At 45.8% G+C, this 18,711-nt stretch overlaps 1 protein-coding gene across 1 annotated transcript in view; it reads left to right on the top strand.

The window, feature by feature from the left end:
- Window positions 1–18,711, top strand: part of TMEM132D (transmembrane protein 132D) — a gene marked incomplete at both ends in the record, with an annotated part of 627,093 nt that overhangs the window by 160,014 nt on the left and 448,368 nt on the right. The window contains one exon of the mRNA XM_082853296.1: window positions 6,706–7,582. Coding sequence (XP_082709422.1) covers window positions 6,706–7,582 — 877 coding nt within the window. The remainder of the gene's footprint in view (window positions 1–6,705; window positions 7,583–18,711) is intronic.

Genomic DNA, 18,711 nt, shown 5'->3' with positions numbered 1-18,711 from the left:
TTTAAAGGTTTTCTTGTGGCTTTGTATATGATGTTTGGCAAGAGTCCATGAAGAGTATAAATAAGAGTAGCCTTTGTAGAAATTACAACCTCATAATTTATATTATTTATAACTTCCTAGCCTTACTTACTTTTCCATCCTTCATAAGTCGAGATTGGGAAAGGAGGTATATAATATTTTCCAAAAAGATTGTTACTATCAATTTTTCATTTGTAACTTTAAGAGATTTGTTATATTAATTTTGGAGATATATTTTTGCTTAAAGTATTTATTACTATACATGCATTATGAGTTGTATCTTTCCATGAAAATTAAGACCTTTAACCCAGGTAGTTATTTTTTCTCTTGAATTTACTTTTTATCCTCTGATATTAAAGTTGTGCTATTTTTTTTTTTACCCACTATGGAATGTCTATGCTCAGATTTTTTTTTTTTTAAATCTCTCAGTCACTTTATTTAGGAGTTCTCTTGCAGACAGTTTAAACTCAATGTCTTATAATTTTTGAGTCATTCTGACAGTGTTTGTCTTTTCACAGGAGAGTTTAACTCATTTATATTTAGTGTCATAATTAACAAATTTGTTCTTACTCCTTTCATCATATTTTATGCTTTTTATCATTTTTCTTTCTTGATGATCTGTGTTCTGTATTTTCAATATATCACTCAATGAGCTGTTTCTGTTTTCTCTCTTTCTCTCTCTCCCTTCCCAATTTGTAAGCCAAACAGCCTGATTTTAAACTTGTAAAAAATTATAGTTAAATATATATTTATTTGGTTACCATAGACAAAAAAAAGCCACTTCTATGGATATACAAAATTAGTACCCTTTTACTTTTGGCATTTTTTCCAAGTTTATGATTTTTAAATAACAAAATGTTTGGATTATGGTTTTTCTTTGATCAATAACTATTTTGACCTTGTTGGTTTTGCCTACATTTAAAACTGTATTTGAATTTATTCGGTGCTTAAATGTTTTCATGTTTATGTCATGACTTTCCTGTTCCTGAATATTACACTTTAACCACCGCCTGGCTGCCTGAATAATAGGCTTCAGTGTTTTGGGGTTTTTTTCTTAAGGAAGGATAGATAGGATGTAGCCTTGCATCTTTCTACTGTCCTCACATATTATCAGGAAAATCTCTAGGTTAGGGCATTGTTCAATTTGAACATTCTCCATCAGATTTATGGAAATTTTTAAGACTTAATTTTGTACAGTAGATACAACTGAGGCCAGTTTGATTTTCTTCGTTTTGAATTTTTGTTTTATTTTTAAATAAGCACTTATAGAATTATTTATTTATCCTTGACATTAAGAAATGGCTTTAGGAAATCCCTAAAAGGTGGTGTTTCCAGTTTTCCTTGGAATTCAGTGAAATATTTATTTATTTTTACCCCAGGACTGTTTTCCTTTCTCGATTGTCTTTTTTTTTTTTTTTTTTTGCGGTACGCGGGCCTCTCACTGATGTGGCCTCTCCTGTTGCGGAGCACAGGCTCCGGACGCACAGGCTCAGCGGCCATGGCTCACGGGCCCAGCCGCTCCACGGCATGTGGGATCTTCCCGGACCGGGGCACGAACCCGCATCCCCTGCATCGGCAGGCGGACTCTCAACCACTGTGCCACCAGGGAAGCCCCTCTCGATTGTCTTTTGATGAGGCTTCTTCTGCATTTTTCTGCTCTTTTTCTTAGAAGCCCTGTTATCTGCATATATATCTAATGTGTGTCATGTCTGCAGCCTGCCACCGATCATCATTTTCATTTCTTGTCTTTTCCATTTAGCTTTAGGGAAAGCTTCAAAAATTCTCTTTTTCACAGGATAAATTCAATTTTCTCCTTTTTCATATCTTTTTTATTGCTTCTGAGACCATTTTAAATCCCTTACTTTTAATACTGCCATATCTTCTTCCATCTTAGTCTTATTTCATTATAAAATAACAAGGGTTCTGGATTTTCTTGATTAGCGAGAGCATATTCTGTGTAAAATGTACATCAGTATTCTGTGGTAACTACCCTTCAAAGCTTTGTTGTTCCTCTGTCTCTTCAGGGCCCTTTCAAATGCCCTTCTTTGATGGTGCAGTTTTTATTTATGAAACAAACATTTTATTCTCCTTCTGTGTTTCGTCCGTATTTGCCTTCTCTCTAGCTGTCCTTGAATGAGGGTAGCCTCTAGTGCCTTGGAATTTCCCTGACACAGTGGAGTGGGTTCCTCTTCTTTCCATTTGGTTTCCACTTGCTCTTGTTAGAGCTGCACATGAAACGTCCACCTGGAAGGGCGCTGGCCCTGCATCCCCATATCGGTGATGCAGTAGCCTGAGCAGCACGGGGATGCACTGGCTTTTCTGGTACTGTCCCTTCTCTCAGTTTGGCGCAGCTGCTACACTGGGGACCAGGTTCCTGTAAGTCATTTTGCTTTGGCTTGGACTCAGTCCACAGTGAGGCTGTGTCATACCTCCTGTTCCACATTAGCAAGAGGCCCTGATTCTGGGGTTTTCCGCACAGTGTGGTCCGACTCACTCCTGAGTCTTTCAATCCAGCTGATTACAGATGTTGTCAGCAGCCGGCATCAGGTACATTACCCAGTGCGGGGCATCCCTGGGATACAGTGGCCTTTGCTCTTAGAAATATCAAGGTAGTTCCACCAGGCTATTGTCTTCTTTTATGATGTCATGCTTAGAGATGCTAGATTTAGCCAACAACAATTCAGGGTGCCCAGTAACATTTGGATTTCAGATAAACAACAAATTTTGTTCTTGTTTTTAATTATAAGCATGCCCCATTTCTGTCAATTAGAAATGGAAACATAACTGGGTTTCCTGTATGTTGTATCTGGCAACCCTCACCATGCTGTATTTTCTGCATGAGGCATTGGTATCCCATGTAACTTCTCAGGAATTCTCCCAGGCCAGGGCGTGCAATTTGCACAGAATATTCAACACAGACGCAGATTACTATTCCCTTAGTTACTGCTTTTGAGTCCACTCAGGGGAAATTTTAAAAGCCTGTGCTCAGATCACCATCTTTCTCAGGTTTCGTAAAAGTATTGTTTAGGGGAAATTATTTTTTCAAAATGGTAAATTAATAGAAAATCTCTATGAGGTCACTGCGTTGCTTAACGATGGGAACATGTCACTCTCTTTCAAATAAGCATATAAAGTCACAGCACCAAAATCAAATGTAATTTTTTTCTTAATGGGTTAAGTGCGCACTTAATGGGTTAAGTGCGATTTACCACGTGCAACTTCTTTGTTATTTGATACCTTGCTCTTTTTTTTATGTGGGATTGGTGCTGGTAGGTTATAATAGCCACCCCCGTGGGGATTTGAGGTTAAGTTTTACTTCTTAATCTATTCTGTGCATGGTGGAACATTATTTTTTGAATTTTGTTTAAAAAAAAAAAGACAGAAAAAGGAAATAACACTAGCTTTAGGTCAACTTGGAGCATTTTTTTTTTTTTTTTTTTTGCGGTACGCGGGCCTCTCACTGCTGTGGCCTCTCCCGTTGCGGAGCACAGGCTCCGGACGCGCAGGCTCAGCGGCCATGGCTCACGGGCCCAGCCGCTCTGCGGCATGTGGGATTTTCCCGGACCGGGGCACGAATCCGTGTCCCCTGCATCGGCAGGCAGACTCTCAACCACTGCGCCACCAGGGAAGCCCCCAACTTGGAGCATTTTTAAGCAGTAAACATGTAGGTCAGTTACCAGGCAAAAAGACAAATAGGCTCTTCGTGGAATGAAGCTTAGAAATGACTTCCCTTTGAATGGTGCCCATGGTGTCCCCCTGGTTGCTTTCCCAAATAAAGTCAGAGGACCCACAGCCACTGCCCTTGGAATATGTAATTAGTTGCACAGTTAAGTTTGGTGTACTCAAATAGGGGTCAGGTGTTCCAACAGGAAAGTTCACAGAGCCTTGGTGTCTGGTATTAATGTTTGACTATCTATAACCTGGCTGTTTGGCTTCAGCAGTGTCTACAGTGAATGACAGGCTGGTGTGTTGACAACCCGAGTGGTGCCAAGATGCATTTATAAGAATCAGGGCGTCTGTGAGTCTGTTTCTGTTTTGTAAATAAGTTCATTTGTATCATTTTTAAAAATGTATTTACAAAACCAAAACAGATCTCGAAAACAAGCTTGGTGTTACCAAAGGGGACACGTGGGGTGGGGAGAGGGATAAATTGGGAGCTTGGAATGAACATCTACACACACTATATATAAGACAGATAACCAACAAGGACCTACTGTGTAGCACAGGGAACTCTACTCAGTATTCTGTGATAACCTAGCAGGGAAAAGAATCTGAAAAAGGATGGATACATGTATATGTATAACGGAAACACTTGGCAGTACACCTGAACCTAACCCAACATTGTAAGTCACCTGTACTCCAGTGACATTAAAAAAGAAAAAAAAGAATCAGGGGGCACTGTGTGATGGATGTAGGTCTTTTATCACCAAGATTACATGGAGCTCTTCATGGGATAAAAGGATGGAGGATTCTAATTATAGAGTGATGGCAACGGAGGAGACAGCATATAAAATCCTGGTGTAAAAATATAATCTGCTTTTATAATATTGGAAGCATAATTCATTTGTTGATTCATTTTTCAAATATTTACTGAGAAGCTAGTATTTGTCGGGTGCTCTTCTAAGGATGACGAATAAAACAGAGAAAAGGCTCATATGTCATCTCTGCTCACTTGCGTATAACCCACTGGGGCATGAAGGGAATTACAGAAAGAGCATGAAGTCCTGTGATGGGGAAGTATGAGATCTACAGAAGGACATCGCTGGTGCATAGAAACGCAGAATCATGCAGTCAAAGGAGGCATTCCAGAGAAGTGACATTTATGACGCAGCCTGAGCAGTCACAGGAGTGTAGCCAGCACGGTGGGGGAGGGGAGGTGGCATCCAGAGATGGGATGAAGGAGGAAGCTTCAGCCCTGAACATGCGCACGAAATTCACTGCCTCTGCTTCAGCTTCACGAAAAACTCACATGTGACAATACACGTTTATTGAAAATATAAATCCTGAGGGATTTCCAGAACGTTAAGAAAAATGTAGTCCTGATAAAGGAATGAGGTCTCTTGTGAGGTCTGTGATATTCTGATGTTTGAAAAAGAATTTCTGATGTATTAGGTTGAATCATATGAAATCGCCGCTTGGGTGAATCGAAACTGCTCAGATACTGGAAGTTTCAAATGGTTCAGGGCCGTAGACACCTTCCTTGCTGAACTGGGGCGCTCAGCCTGACCTGAGTTGGGTGATGACATGGAATTGAGGGAGCCCTTCCCTCGGGGCTGTCCATCAACTCGGGATGAGTGTATGTCAAGCTGGCTTCTTGTCCAGAAGCAGGATGGACCACAGCTGAGTGTCCTGCACTGTTAGAACTGGATGGGGGCCTCCATACTCTGGTTGGTGCCCTCCTACTTCAGACCAGTCCAGGAGAGGCAGAGAGGCTCAGTGACTTGCCTGTTCTCTCTCGAGATCTGTGCAGCAAAGCCACAGTCAAGACCCCTTTTTCTCTGAGTCCTTTGCTTCCTTCTCTGTTCACAGACAACAGCCAAGAGGGGTCCAGGCTCATGTAGGCGTCGTGCATCGGAAAGTGTGCTCACGTGAGCCTCTGAAACAGTTTGGCCCGATCAATGTCAGGGCTTCCGTTGCTTTTACTGCAAAAGAACCAGTGATGATTACGGGGCGACTAATGAGAAGGGCTTCAGATATCTTGTGGAGCTTTGCCTAGAAAGTCAGTGATCCCAGAGCCAATAATTTCCGTTTCTAAAGCCTGTTAAGTTGGGTCTTGAATTAGGTAATTACTGTGTCCATGTTTTTCTGCCAGAATATAAGGCACAATGTAAAAATAACATTTTGGAATGTTCCCCCTGAGGGAGGGATATGCTTAGTAAGGAAAAAAAAAAAAGAATGCTTTCTGTGCATTGGGGTCAACATAGCTTTTACGAAGGATGAGTGATGGGCTTCCCTTGGTTCTTGGGTTCTAGGGACACATGGACCCGACATGACGTGGTCAGCTCATCTCATCTGTTTCTGGAGGTTTCCTCCTAGCATTATCCTTCCGAGGTCTTTTCTCTCCATCTCTCAGCTTAACCCCCAGGAAAGTATGTGGTGTCCAACTGATATGTGATTGCCCACCTTAACATCCTTTTATCATTTCCCGATGGTCAGTGAGTCCTTACGTGCAGCGTGTGTATCTGGTGGAACATAAAATAGTATTGGGTAGGATATGGACACAGCCTCAAACCACATGCTGAGAAAGTCATTCTCGTTTCCGATCTTGGTCCATCTGGTTGAGTTAACGGGAATGCCCTTCTCTGCTGGATGCCAGCACATCCTTAAGACCTTTCTCGTGAGCGTCTCTCCCTTTAACGAAAAGAGAACAAGTCTTAGGCAATAACCCATCGCCTCCTGAGGCACCAGGACCGCTAGCTGCAAATTAAAGGCCTGATTTGAAATTTATTTATCTGCACACTTAGCTTCTGCATGGCCAGTGATGCCTGTTGTCTACTCCAGTGGCATCAGTTTTTTTGAAGAAATATATTTCCTATAAGACGAGTTGATTTAAGTAAGACCTTTTGAATAAAGAATTGCATAATTAGTGCAAAGACAAGGCAATCCTTATAAGGGGGGGAAGAGGTCTGAAATCCTGGTACCCTTGCCCTGGAGTTTCTAACCCCTGAACCCGATTCCTCCCGACAGTGGTGGCAAGCCGAGGCATCCTGGAGAGCATCCAGAGGTTCTCCTCGCTGCCCACCTACCTCCCAGTGACCTACCACATCCACCACGCGGACGTGTCCTTCTTCCTGAAGGAAGCCAACCAGGACGTCATGAGAAACTCCAGTCTGCAGTCGCGCGTGGAGTCCTTTCTGGTTTACAGATCCAAGAGGTTCCCCGTCCTGAACGCCAGCTACGGGCCTTTCGCCATCGAGCAGGTGGTGCCCCAGGACTTGATGCTGCCCTCCAGCCCGTTTGGATTCACCAGCACGTTTTCCCTGAACTGGAAGCTGAAAGCTCACATCCTGCGGGACAAGGTCTCCCTGAGCCGGCCCCGCGTGCACGTGCTCTTCCACGTGGTGGGCAGGGACTGGGACGACGCCGGCCCCGCGCAGAGGCTGCCCTGCCTGCGGGTGTTCGCCTTCCGGGAGACCCGGGAGGTGAGGGGCAGCTGCCGGCTGCAGGGGGCCCTGGGGCTGTGCGTGGCGCAGCTGGAGCTCCCGGCCGGCTGGTTCGGGCCCCCCACGGTGGTGGCCGGGAGGAAGAAGTCGCCCGAGCCCCCCGAGGGCAGCCCCGTGGAGCTCTACTACGCCCTGCAGCCCGGGGACGAGCGCGGAGACTGTGCCAGGAGAGCCGGAGGGATGCGGACGGGCCGCAGCGACATCGATGAGTCGGGGCCTCCCTTGCAGAGGATCGGCAGTGTTTTTCTTTACCAGACCCCGAGCCGGCCGCCCCTGAGAGAGCTGCGTTTGGACAACCACGTGGCCGTGCAGTACGTGCCAAAGACGGTCAGGCAGGGAGATGTGCTGACGTTTCCCGTCTCCGTCTCCAAAAACTCCACTGAGGACCGCTTCACACTGAGGTGAGTTCATTGGGAGTATCTCCCTGTAGCATCTCCAAGGTCAAAGGGCGCTTCTGGGAACCCTGTCTATTTGATCCGGAGCGATGTGTTAGCGTTGTCCGGGGTAGAAGCATCCTTCCAGGTTTACAGGCTCCGTGTTCGCTGTCAAATCGAGAGACCAGCTGGATCTCTCCGGGTTGGCAGCTGGGCGGTGAAGACCTTCTTATTCCTAGGTTTTCCGGGCCATCCCAGAAAAGCCGGGAGGAGGCTGACGTTCTGCCTTTGCCCTGGCTCAGGCGGTTCTCAGCAGGTTTTAGGATAAATGGCTCCCAGTTGAAATCAGCCTGCAAATGGGATGGCGACAGTTGTCGGGAAGGATAGGGGATGCAGCTGCGCCAACTCAAAATCTCTTCCAAACGTGTGAGTTCTAAGTGCGCTCTATGGTACCAACCTCAAAGTTACCATTTTGTTTGTCTCTGGAAATAGAGCTTACTGCTCAAAATACAAAAGAGCAAACAGTGTGAAGGCTATCCAGTAGAAGTCGTCGAGTGCCTTCCGTAAGACTATACCAAAGCCGAGGCACTGAAAGTGAGTACGGTGAGCTTTGGGAAAAAGAATGCGTGCATTTTCTCTTTGGAATGTATTACGGGAGGGAAGCGACTTGCCTTGACTTCACTGGATTTTCATACCAGTGTTTTGGTTCGTTTGTTTTAAACACAGATGAGTCTGATGATAACAGCTATTTGGTGTAAGTGTTGTTCGGTCACTAAATATGTCCTGACACTGCTACATACTCCAGAAACTTGATCTGAAGCACCATCTAATCAAATTTGTTTGTGACCTCTGAACACAGGAGGGTTCGTGGACATGGCACACATTTATATGTTGGTTTTTAAAGTTCATCCAGTAACGATCACCCTCTTGTCCCTCTCCCTTTCTTTCTTTCTTTTTTTTTTAAACTTCTTTCTTTGTGTGTTTGTTAAGGGGTGGGTGAGTTTAAGAAAGGAGTCATTCTTCTGCTTACACTTTGCACGTTTCAGTTTTGTTGATTGTGACCTAGTGCTGGGAATTCCCTTTTAATCTCAACCGAAGAAACAGAAACCAATAGACAGCATTAACCTCGTGACTGAACTTGGCTGGTTGTTGGAAGGTAAAACCTTTGGCTGGGGTTGGAGGCGCATCTGGGGATTACGCACAGGAATTTAGGGCACATGAACACATCTGTGGGTCTGAGGCCTCATGATCTCCCCCTTCTGTGCTTCAGAAATCAGACCTAGATTGAGCTGGTCGTGGGCCCTCGGGCTGGTGTGCTAGCTCTGTGCTTGGTTTTCTCGGGCTCAACGCTCTTAAATAATATTCTTCATGGAGATGGCTGTGTATATAGAGAAATATTTTGCTGATGGAAACTCAAGGTTCTGAATAAGGGGAAGTCACGTGATTTCATATTCCGACATATTTTTCTGTTTATCAACTACTGACTGTTGATTTCTTGGACCCTGGTTTACGAACCAGAATCTCTTAAAGTTTTAACTCTCCAGGAGATGATATCCACGTCGGTTTTTTTGGGAATCGGTTATATATGTAGAATTAAATTTCACAAATAGCTATGCATCCAGCCACAGTCCACTGCCCACTGAGGTGTTCCTCTGAGTCCTGAGGGCTGCCTTGTCATCGGCAAGCTGTGACATGGAGAAACCTGCTCCTGGGCTACATGATCTAAAGGATCCAAGTCTTTGCAGATTCAGAAAGAAGCACCTTTGAGGCATCTAGATCGGGTGGCTCCACTTCCAAGTCAAAAGATTGGAAAATTTTGGATGTAAAGCCAACGTGTATGTGTTCAGAGTCCATCAATTAGAAAGGTGTTTAAAAAAATCAGTTTTCTAGTTAAGAGAAGAGTAAATCAGTAAATATTTCATGAACGTGTGTGTAAGTTGGTAAAGTGGCACACTTTCCGTCTTGTTAAAGGCTGGCATTAATAATGTGCCTGTTGCATACTTAACATGCTCTAATTGGGAATGAGTCTTATCTGTTTATGAAAACAGCTGACAGGGAAACCTGGATCTGGTAATGTCATTAGCCTTTAGCCGGAATTGTCATAATTGGAAAATAAGGAAACTGTGTATCTTTTTTAATGAAGCCAATTTGACAGCGTTGAGCATGGCTTCCAAATATTTAGAATTAGCACGGGGCCTGCTCTGTCTGGCCACCTGCTGTAATAACCCTGAAGGATCCAGCCAAGTATCTTTGGGTGCTTTCCTCAGCAAGGGTGACTTGTTTCTAGACTCGGCGGTGACAGTGCTAACGAGGTCCAGAGCTGGGCTAATGTTTTATAGATCAGCTGTCAGCAGGACTTCCCTCACCACTTAAGGATGGCCAGGGTGGAGGGGGGACCAAATTACCTGCCTCCAACAGGACTCCTGCTGCAGACAGTGTTTGACCACCTACTGCCACCTTCCTGTCACTTCTGCGCCTGTGATCTGTGGGTGACTCTGTGGCTACACACAGGGGCTCAGCTTCCATTCTGGGAAACAAGTTTTGTCGCGCAAATGATCCGTAAGGGCAATTTACAGAAACAACTGGGAGGGTGCATGCGTGTGCGTTGACCGTCGCACAGAGGAAAACCAGGATGGGGCTGTTTGTCATCTTAGAAGTTCTGTTCTCTCCTGGAGCTCGAGTCTTCCAAAGCAGACCTCCACAAAGGAAGAAAAGCAAAATGCTTTTGTTCTTTAGACATCTAAGGATCCCTTTTAATTTCAGAGAATGTTTTCCTTCCAGTGGACAACAGAAGTATCCCACAGCACTTGTACCCTTTCTTGCATGTTCTCACCACCCCATCTCCTTTCCTCCCCCGACAGAGAGCTAATGTCAGAAGCATCCTAGGTCTCCCATCACCTGATTACGTGTCCGGAGAATCAAAGGCCTCGAAAGCTCTTTCTTGCTCATCTTTCCCACCTATTTTTTGGTCGCTTCTTCCCACAGGAAGTCAGTTTCAAAGGAGTCTGGTTGTCAGATCTGAATGTGAAGCCAGATATTTGCATAGCATTAGCTTGGTTCCCTGATACTCCAGGAAATGCAGGTGGAAAGGTCCAGAAAAGAGGCCTGGCACTCAGATGCCTGGGTGCTTTTCTCAAAGTCAGAGATATGCTTAGATTGGTTAAATGAATGAATGAATGAATGGGCATATTGTTAATTATTAACCAATACATATACTGTGCTGAAGTCTTTACAGTTTTACATGCTAAGTACTCAAGAGTTTGTTAAGAATCTCGTGCCCGGACTGTGGTCAGACCTGAGGCCATCTCCGAATAAGGCATTCTTACCAAGTAGATATTCTTGCAAAGATAAAGAGTTGTAAACAAAAGAGAAAGAGAATAAAGTAAGAATATTGGACAAGGGGACAAAGTGGGCCTGGGGTTGGTAAGCCTCAAAAGATATTCTTTGGTGGTTTGGGAATCTCAATTGTTAGAAATAATATGTGGTGGTTTGAGGTGGTTTGGCCCTGAACTCGATTCACTTGGACGATGTAGCTTTTGAACCTGCCTTGGACCAGGAAAAGATCTCTTCTTATTCTGTTTCAGGTAAGCTATGCCCTGGTGTAGCCAATAATATTCTTAGCTGCAGGCCATAAATCCCAGCCTGCTAATCTAAGAAAATAAATACATGAAAGGTTAGTTGGATGTATATTTTTGTATATTAATAAGGCACGGGGGCGCTAGCCTTGGCGATGCACAGGGTGGGAGGGGAAGTTGCCCCTGGGGTAGATGCAATAGCCTTCTTGCCCAGCACCCCTCCCCGGCCCGGCACAACGCATTCCTTCAGAAGTTCCTTCTGTTCTTACTATAATCAAAGGTGCAAAGACTCTTGGGAAGCTCCCAGTGGCTCACCTACCTACTTGCTGTCTGTGCCCGGGGTAGGAGAGGGAGCTGGTGTGGCTTCCAGAATGAGAGGTGGGCTCCTCGAGTCATCTTTCACTAAGAGCATATCCCGGGGAGGCAGTGTTTCGCTCCTGAGAAAACTGGGTGCTTTTAAGAAGTGGATGATGTTGGGTATCTGGAAACCCTGCACAGGTCCGTGACATCTGTGCCTGGCACTGCGTCTCCGTTTGTCATCCGGTGGGAATTAAGGGAGTTGCTTCTGGAGCGGAATGGAGTGAGAGGCAGACAGAGAAAGGAGGCCATTCCATCTCTTTTCAATAAAGCTCCCGTTTGAGAATATATTTAGATTTACAAAAAAAGTTGTGAAATCAGTACAGGACAATGCCAAGTGCCTGGTGGCTAGTTTCCCCCTGTAATCAACATCTTTCATTAGCATGGTTCATTTGTCACAATCAGTGCACCCATATTATTATTAACTGAAGTCCACGCTCGTTCACATCCCCTTAGTCTTTGCCCGATGGCCCCTTTTTTGTTCCAGGCTCCCACCCAGGATATCATGTACATTTAGTCATCATGTCTCGAACTACGCTTGACTGTGACTAACTTCTCAGACTTGCTTTGTTTCTGTTGTCTTGACAGCTTTGAGACTTCCGGTTCAGACTTTTTGAAGAACGTCCCTCTGTTGGGATTATCTGATGTTTTCCTCGTGATGAGACCCAAGTAATGGGTTTGGGAGTAAAACGGCACGGAGATAAAGTGTTGTTTTTATTTGTCTGCCAACCACAAGAGTTTAAAATCATCCCCTCTATTCTCTTTCACCTTTCCACTGAAGAAGCATTTATTGAGGAAGTCAGGAAATACACAGATGAGTAAAAAGGAGAGATGAGTCCTGTCTAAGGGACAGGAGCGTGAGACAGTAAGACCTGGCCCTGGGGGAGTGGAGAATATGTAGTGGTTTTTTTTTTTTGTTTTTTGTTTTTAATTTGATTTTTGTTTTGTATTGATTGGAGTGTAGTTGGCTTGCGGTGTTGTGTTGGTTTCGGGTGTGCAGTGGGATGGCTCAGTTGTGCATATGCACGTGTCTGTTCTTTCTTGGATTCTTTTCCCATATGGGTTGTTGCAGAATATTGAGTGGAGTTCCCTGTGCTGTACAGTAGGTCCTTGTTGATTATGTAGTGGTTTTATGGGCCAAAAAAAAAGGGATTTCAGGCAAAGAGGACAGCACAGGTAAAGGCACAAAGACATCAGGTGTATCTCTGTGCTCTTTTTTATTCCCCCATCATCTTGAAATAAAAGCCAATTGGGATTTTCAAGAACAAACAAACAAACGAAAAATGCCATTTTCATTGCATTGTATCAAGAACACGTACTCCCGCCCTGACTTAATCACTGTTGATGTGAAATTTGGTCGCTGGCCGGGGTGGTATTTCTCAGGTTTTTCGTCTGTAAAGTTGCTTTTCTCTGCACTCCCTATACTGTATTTTCCAGAAGGAAGTGGTGATCCACAGCTCACAATTACGGAACTACACTCTGCTTCGTTGTGGGTGGTATATTTACGTAAATCTTTTTGGAATCCTGCGGGTGAAATTTGCTTATTATTCTCCCTCATGTATTTATTTCTTCAATCATTCATTCATTTCAGTAAGGGCTTCTGGAGATTGACTTTACAGTTTGGGTTATAATTCAAAAGAGTAGACATTTCTCAGCCTTTAGCTATTGACATTTGGGTCAGATGATATTTTGTTGTGAGGGGCAGTCCGGTCTGTACATAGTAGGATGGTTAGCGGTATCCCTGGCCTCAACCCACTGTATACACAACCCCGAATTTTGATACCCCAGGATGGGTCCAGCTGTTTCCCAGTGTCCCCTTGGGGATAAAATCGCCCCTGCAAGTGAAAAACTATGATCCTGGTTGTCGGGAAAAAACTCAGCTCTTACACAGAGGGAGGTTCCCAGTTTAGAATGAAGGTAACACTGGGTAGGGTCCAGCTTTTCTGGAAAATCCCTTAAGTTGTACCTGCCACACGTTTTTACTTCCGCTTGAATGCGTGCTGCAGGAGGGCAGACACTTCGGTCTGCTCACCGCCCTTTCCTCCTTTCTCATGCACTACCTGGCCCGCCCTGGACACCTGTCAACTACTGGGGGATCGAATGGCTGTCACTGGTGCCGTGAGTCCACTCCATGTACCTTCTGTTAAGGGAGGGGCCAGAGAGCAGGTTCTTCTGTGAGACTTGAGGTGAGAGGGTTGGTCTGTTTCAAGGCCATGTCATGTATACAAGATGACAAGGGTCGGGTGCAGCCGTATTAGGGTACTTGTGCTGTAAGGGGGACCCGGAGCTGAGATGAGCTGAGGCCACTGCTTCCAGTGGTGACTGGTCCTAAGATCCTCTGGCCCCAGCACCGGTCTGGGGTGAAGCCTTGGTGTTCGTATTTTGTTTCGTAACAAAAATACCCATGAAGCTAAATGCCTGCACATGAGTTTCTTTAAGTAATTCATCAGTCTGTTATTACAGTTCATATACCTTAAGGTAACGGAAATCTAAAGCTATACTGTGAACAGATTTAAAAACATGGTTCTTCAATCTTTTTCATGATCTCTTTTATTACTGTTGTTTTTAATTGATGTATAGTTGATTTACAATATCGTGTCTGGTGTTAGTCTTTTTGAAAAGGTGTCCAAGAGATCCGGACATGCAGCTGGAGTTGGGAGCCATCGGGTCCGTGTCATCCTTCTTGCTATCCTGGGCTATGCTTATTGAGTAGAATGGTCAAGTTAGAAATTTAACTATTTAAACCGCCTTCTCTCTCTGTCTCTCTCTCTCTCTCTCAGTCCCCTGTGCCCCCCACCCTGTATAATTGAGTCACACATAATTGCATGTATGTGCAAACTCCACTGTGTAACAATACACACAGCCTTCCTGTACACAACTTCACGGGCTTCACGCATTTCAGGATGTTAATGCATAGTGGCCTCCAGCTCAAGAATCCCTCCATCGCCTGACAGCTCTGGTTCCTTTCTAGCGATACTTTCTTTGACCAAGGTTGACAGCTCTGATCCTCTTGGGGGAAAAGAAGAGAGGAGGAGGGTACCAACGGTGGCACCAGCTGTGCTCCCAGATTGGTACTGGGAAAGTTGCCTGAGTTTTCACTGAATCTCTTTCCCATGTTCTAGTGGGAGGCTTGTCTCATGAGCAAGAGAACTTGACTTTGGCCAACTTGGCAGGGCTGGAAGTTCTAGAAGATAATGGAAGGATTTCCTTCTTTTTTATGGCTGGATAATATTCCATTGTGTATGTACATCACATTTTCTTTGTCCATTCATCCACTGTGGACACTCAGGTTGTTTCCGTGTCTTGACTATCGCGAATGATGCTGCAGTGAACAGGGGAGCATCTCTTTGACGTAGTGATTTCTATTTTCTCTGCAACAACATGGATGAACCTCAAGGGCATGGTGTTCAGTGAGGTCAGTCAGAGAAAGACAGATTCTGTATACTATCGCTTATATGTGGAGCCTAACAGAAGCTCGCAGATGCAGAGAATAGGTGGATGGCTGCCAGAGGCTTGAGGGGAGGGGGAAAAGGGAAGATGTTGATCCAAGGGTACCAACTTGCGGTTTTCAGATGAAGAGGTTCTGGGGATCGAAGTCTGGCCACCAAAGCTCTCTGGGGTCTTCTTTGGCTATATACCAGCTTCTGCTCATTGCTGTTTATACTCTGTAACCTTGAGCTGACCTTCATCTCTGTGCGAGGACCTTACCATGTCCCCTGCATGGTAGACCCGCCTGACAGTCTCCTTTTCAACCAGACCGAAAGCCACTGGAGGGAAAGGGCTGGGTTCACTAGTGTATCACGGCGGCACCCGGCTGATTGCTCTGACGGCTGGTGTGAATTTGGGTCTGCACATCTGGGTGAGCAAAGGTAGATACGTGTTGGGTGAGAGCACTCAGCCATTGGAGAGTGTTACGGCCTCTCCCTGCCCCCAGTCACGTTTCTGTGTTCTGGGGTGGAAAGGAGTGGGGAGAGGTAGAGGTTCTACAAGGCCAGGTGGGGAGGAGTTGGGGATGGGTTCCGTCTTTAGTGTCATCTGTTCATTCATTTGGTATCCATGGAGATTCCATTTCCAAGGTGGTCTTTGGTTGGCTGGCCACAGAGGCTGTTGAGGGAATGTCTTCATATCCTTCTCCCAGCACCTTCAGATGTGATTTCTCTGTACCTCTTCTGGGTTACTCGTGGGAACACAGGTGTGATGTGCTGGGTCCAGGAAGTTTGGGGAGATAGCTGGATATAATAATAATGGTAATTATAATAGGCAGCAGTCATTAAGTATCTATTTGTGTCTGACACTGTTCTCAGTGCTTAAAATATTTTTCACACTTTGAATCCTCAGAACAACCCCACGAAGTAGGTGCTTTTATCACCTATGTTTTCCAGAACTGGGCACAGAAACACAAGAGGTGAATAACTTGACAGACGCCCTAGAGCTCATAACACATTTACTTTGAGGTCCGGAGAACTCGCCCTCGCTGACCTATATCCCAGAAACCATGTTTTGGAAAATCCCTCTTCGTCAATGCGAGGCGGGAAGGTAGACACCGATACTCCTAAATGTCATTCTTTGTAAAAGCACTTAAGAGAATGAATTACCTGAAACATTTCCCTCATTGAGGAGACGTTTCTTGAGTGTGAAGCTTGGTGCCGGGGATGTAACAGCAAATAAGAGACAACGGACCCAGCCCTGTACTGAGTAGTCGGTGCTGTGAGAGAGACCAGGGGGGGTCTGTCTGGCAGGTTAAGATGCCAACTTAAGACAGTGCTTTGGAGCATAGACAGTTGAAGGTGTGTCCACCGTCATGAGCATCTGCCAGGCTTACCAGTCACTGCAGTGTAAAGAGCTCCGAAGGATGCTAGGTGGTTATTGTGGGCCCTTCCGGGCACTTCAGACGCTGATAATTATCACGAGGAATGGCAATTTCAGATCCAGGGGGCACACCTCTTGGAGACCACATGGGTTTATGAGGAAGAGCACAGGGCATGGAGCCAGGACCACGGGCACCTATCTTGGCATCCTCACTGCCTGTGCACCCTTGGGAAGGTCATCGAAGGTCACTGAGCCTCAGTCTCTGGGCTCTTAGCTTTCCGGGTGTTGATGGTGTAAACGAAAGACGACAGGTGAGCCGGTTGCGTGGCCTCAGATCAGGCATTTAGGAGATAACCAGTCACCCAAGGGACGCATCAGGTATCAGCTGAAACGCAGACAGATGACCTCAGGTCACTTCACGCTGAGCAGTGTCCATTCATTCTGAAAGAGGGCCGTGTTAACACAAGGCGCAGGTCGCCTCCGACATAAACGATGAAGAAGAAACAGACGAAGGAGCATGTTCAAAGCTGCTGAAGAGGCATTTCCCTGGGTCACGTAGGAAAGCGACTGACTCAGCATCTGCTGGTAGGAGACAGGAGAGCGGACCCAGGTGTCAGAATTCTGTCTCCTGAATTCTGAAGGTATGCAAGTAAATTGATTTTAAAAAATCCAGCAGAAATCATTCCGGCATCAACACACAAACAAACGCCTGGGGAAGGCATCAGCTCAAGAGTAAGCCAGAGATCGGCTGAGTGATGTAGGTGCAAAAATCAGCGTGGTGCATCTGACCACAAGTGTGCATCTGACCACAAGTGTGCATCTGACCACAAGTGTGCATCCGACCACACGTGTGCAGTTTCCCCTCCTTCAGAGCCTCTTTGAAAGAGAGATGACACCTGAACGTGGCTTATATACTTGGATTCTCTTCCCCACATCTTGCCCCTTGAACCTGGTGTGTTGCTTTCCAAGTAGAATATAGCAGAAGTGAGGATCTGGAACTTCTGAGGCTAGACACTCTAAGAAGCTGTGACTTTCCACCCAGGTCTCCGGGAACACTTGCTTTTAGAGCCCAGAGCCGCCTGTAAGAAGTCCAGCTCGTCTTCTGGGAGATCCCATGAGAAGCTCTGAAGCTCCACAGAGAGAGGGGGGACCTGGTGATCCCCATCTTCTGGCCATTCCTGTCCAGGCCCCAGACACATGCGTGAAGCTGTCTTGGCCGCCGTAGGTCAGCTAGCCGACAACTTAGGACCACCAGGGGACCGCACCAATTCCAGGTGGAGCAGACACATCTCACGGCTGAGCCATGTGCAGGTTCCTGGTACATAAAAAGTGATGTCTAACAAAATGGCGGTGTTCCAAAGCGCTAAGTTTTAGGGTAGTTTGTTAGCTGCAGTAGTAAGTAATTAGCAATCAGAGAGAATTCCGCCAGTAAAGCTCCACTTGCGAGAGGACGGGGCGATGCCCTGCGGCTGCTTGCTCTGCAGTTTACAGCTCACCCTCTGCTCTGCTGTGACTCTCAGTAGGCCCACCTCTGTCACCTGCATTTCCCAGATGCCCTACACTACCCAGATCTGGCTTCTGACGGCTTCGGCCAGTGGGACCCAGTGGCGGGAATCCTGTGGCCGGGAGGATGGGAGAAGTCGGCATAGTTTTCTGTCTTGCTCCCCGGTCCCTGCTCAGGCCAGAAAGCTCGTCAATCTGTGGTTGCAGCTCCCGCCAGGCAGCCTGTGCCATGGCTCCAAATCCTACAGGGAGACTTTGCCGATGGCCTCTTATGATGCCCCCTCCTTGCTTTGTCCTTCTGACCCGAGGAGAAAAGACTTCTGCGGTTCTTTATATCAGGGCTGCATCACCATCTAGGTGTTCTGCCAGCAATTTCAGCCCCTCTGTAACTAGTCCTCTGTATTAAAGCCCTTCTGGTCAGTTATCTGCTGTGGTTTCTGTTCCCTGACTTGACCCTGTGGGTGTAGCTGTTTGAAAAGTTAATTTTGATGAAAGCAGAATATCTTTTCCCATCAACTCCATATTGTACCAGAAGCAGAGGCAATCATGAAGGTTTGTCGAGTTGTGTCAGCCCCAGCTGGGAGCCAAGGCAGAAGGGTCGTAAGCAATGCAGAAATGAATTTGCCCAAACAGAAAACATCATAAATATGATAACAACTTTGGAAAGAGCCAGAGGCAGAAGAAAGAGAACACAGAGAGGCAAGATAATAGTTTTTCCTCTTCAGGCTGTGAGCTCCTTATGCAAATGTGAAAACTCAGCGTTCGCATTTCTTTTCTGTTCTCATTTTGGGCAGTGGAAGGACTGTTGATGACAAAAGAGATCATCCAGGGCTGCTTGTCTTTATCAAAAGCAAGGATCCCAGACCCAGAGATGAATCGGAGGTGTAATCTGAAGCCCAGGGTTATTCCAAG

Source organism: Leucopleurus acutus, assembly GCF_964270905.1.
Source record: "Leucopleurus acutus genome assembly, chromosome: 13".
Taxonomy (NCBI): domain Eukaryota; kingdom Metazoa; phylum Chordata; class Mammalia; order Artiodactyla; family Delphinidae; genus Leucopleurus; species Leucopleurus acutus.
This window is presented reverse-complemented; position numbering and strand designations above follow the sequence as displayed.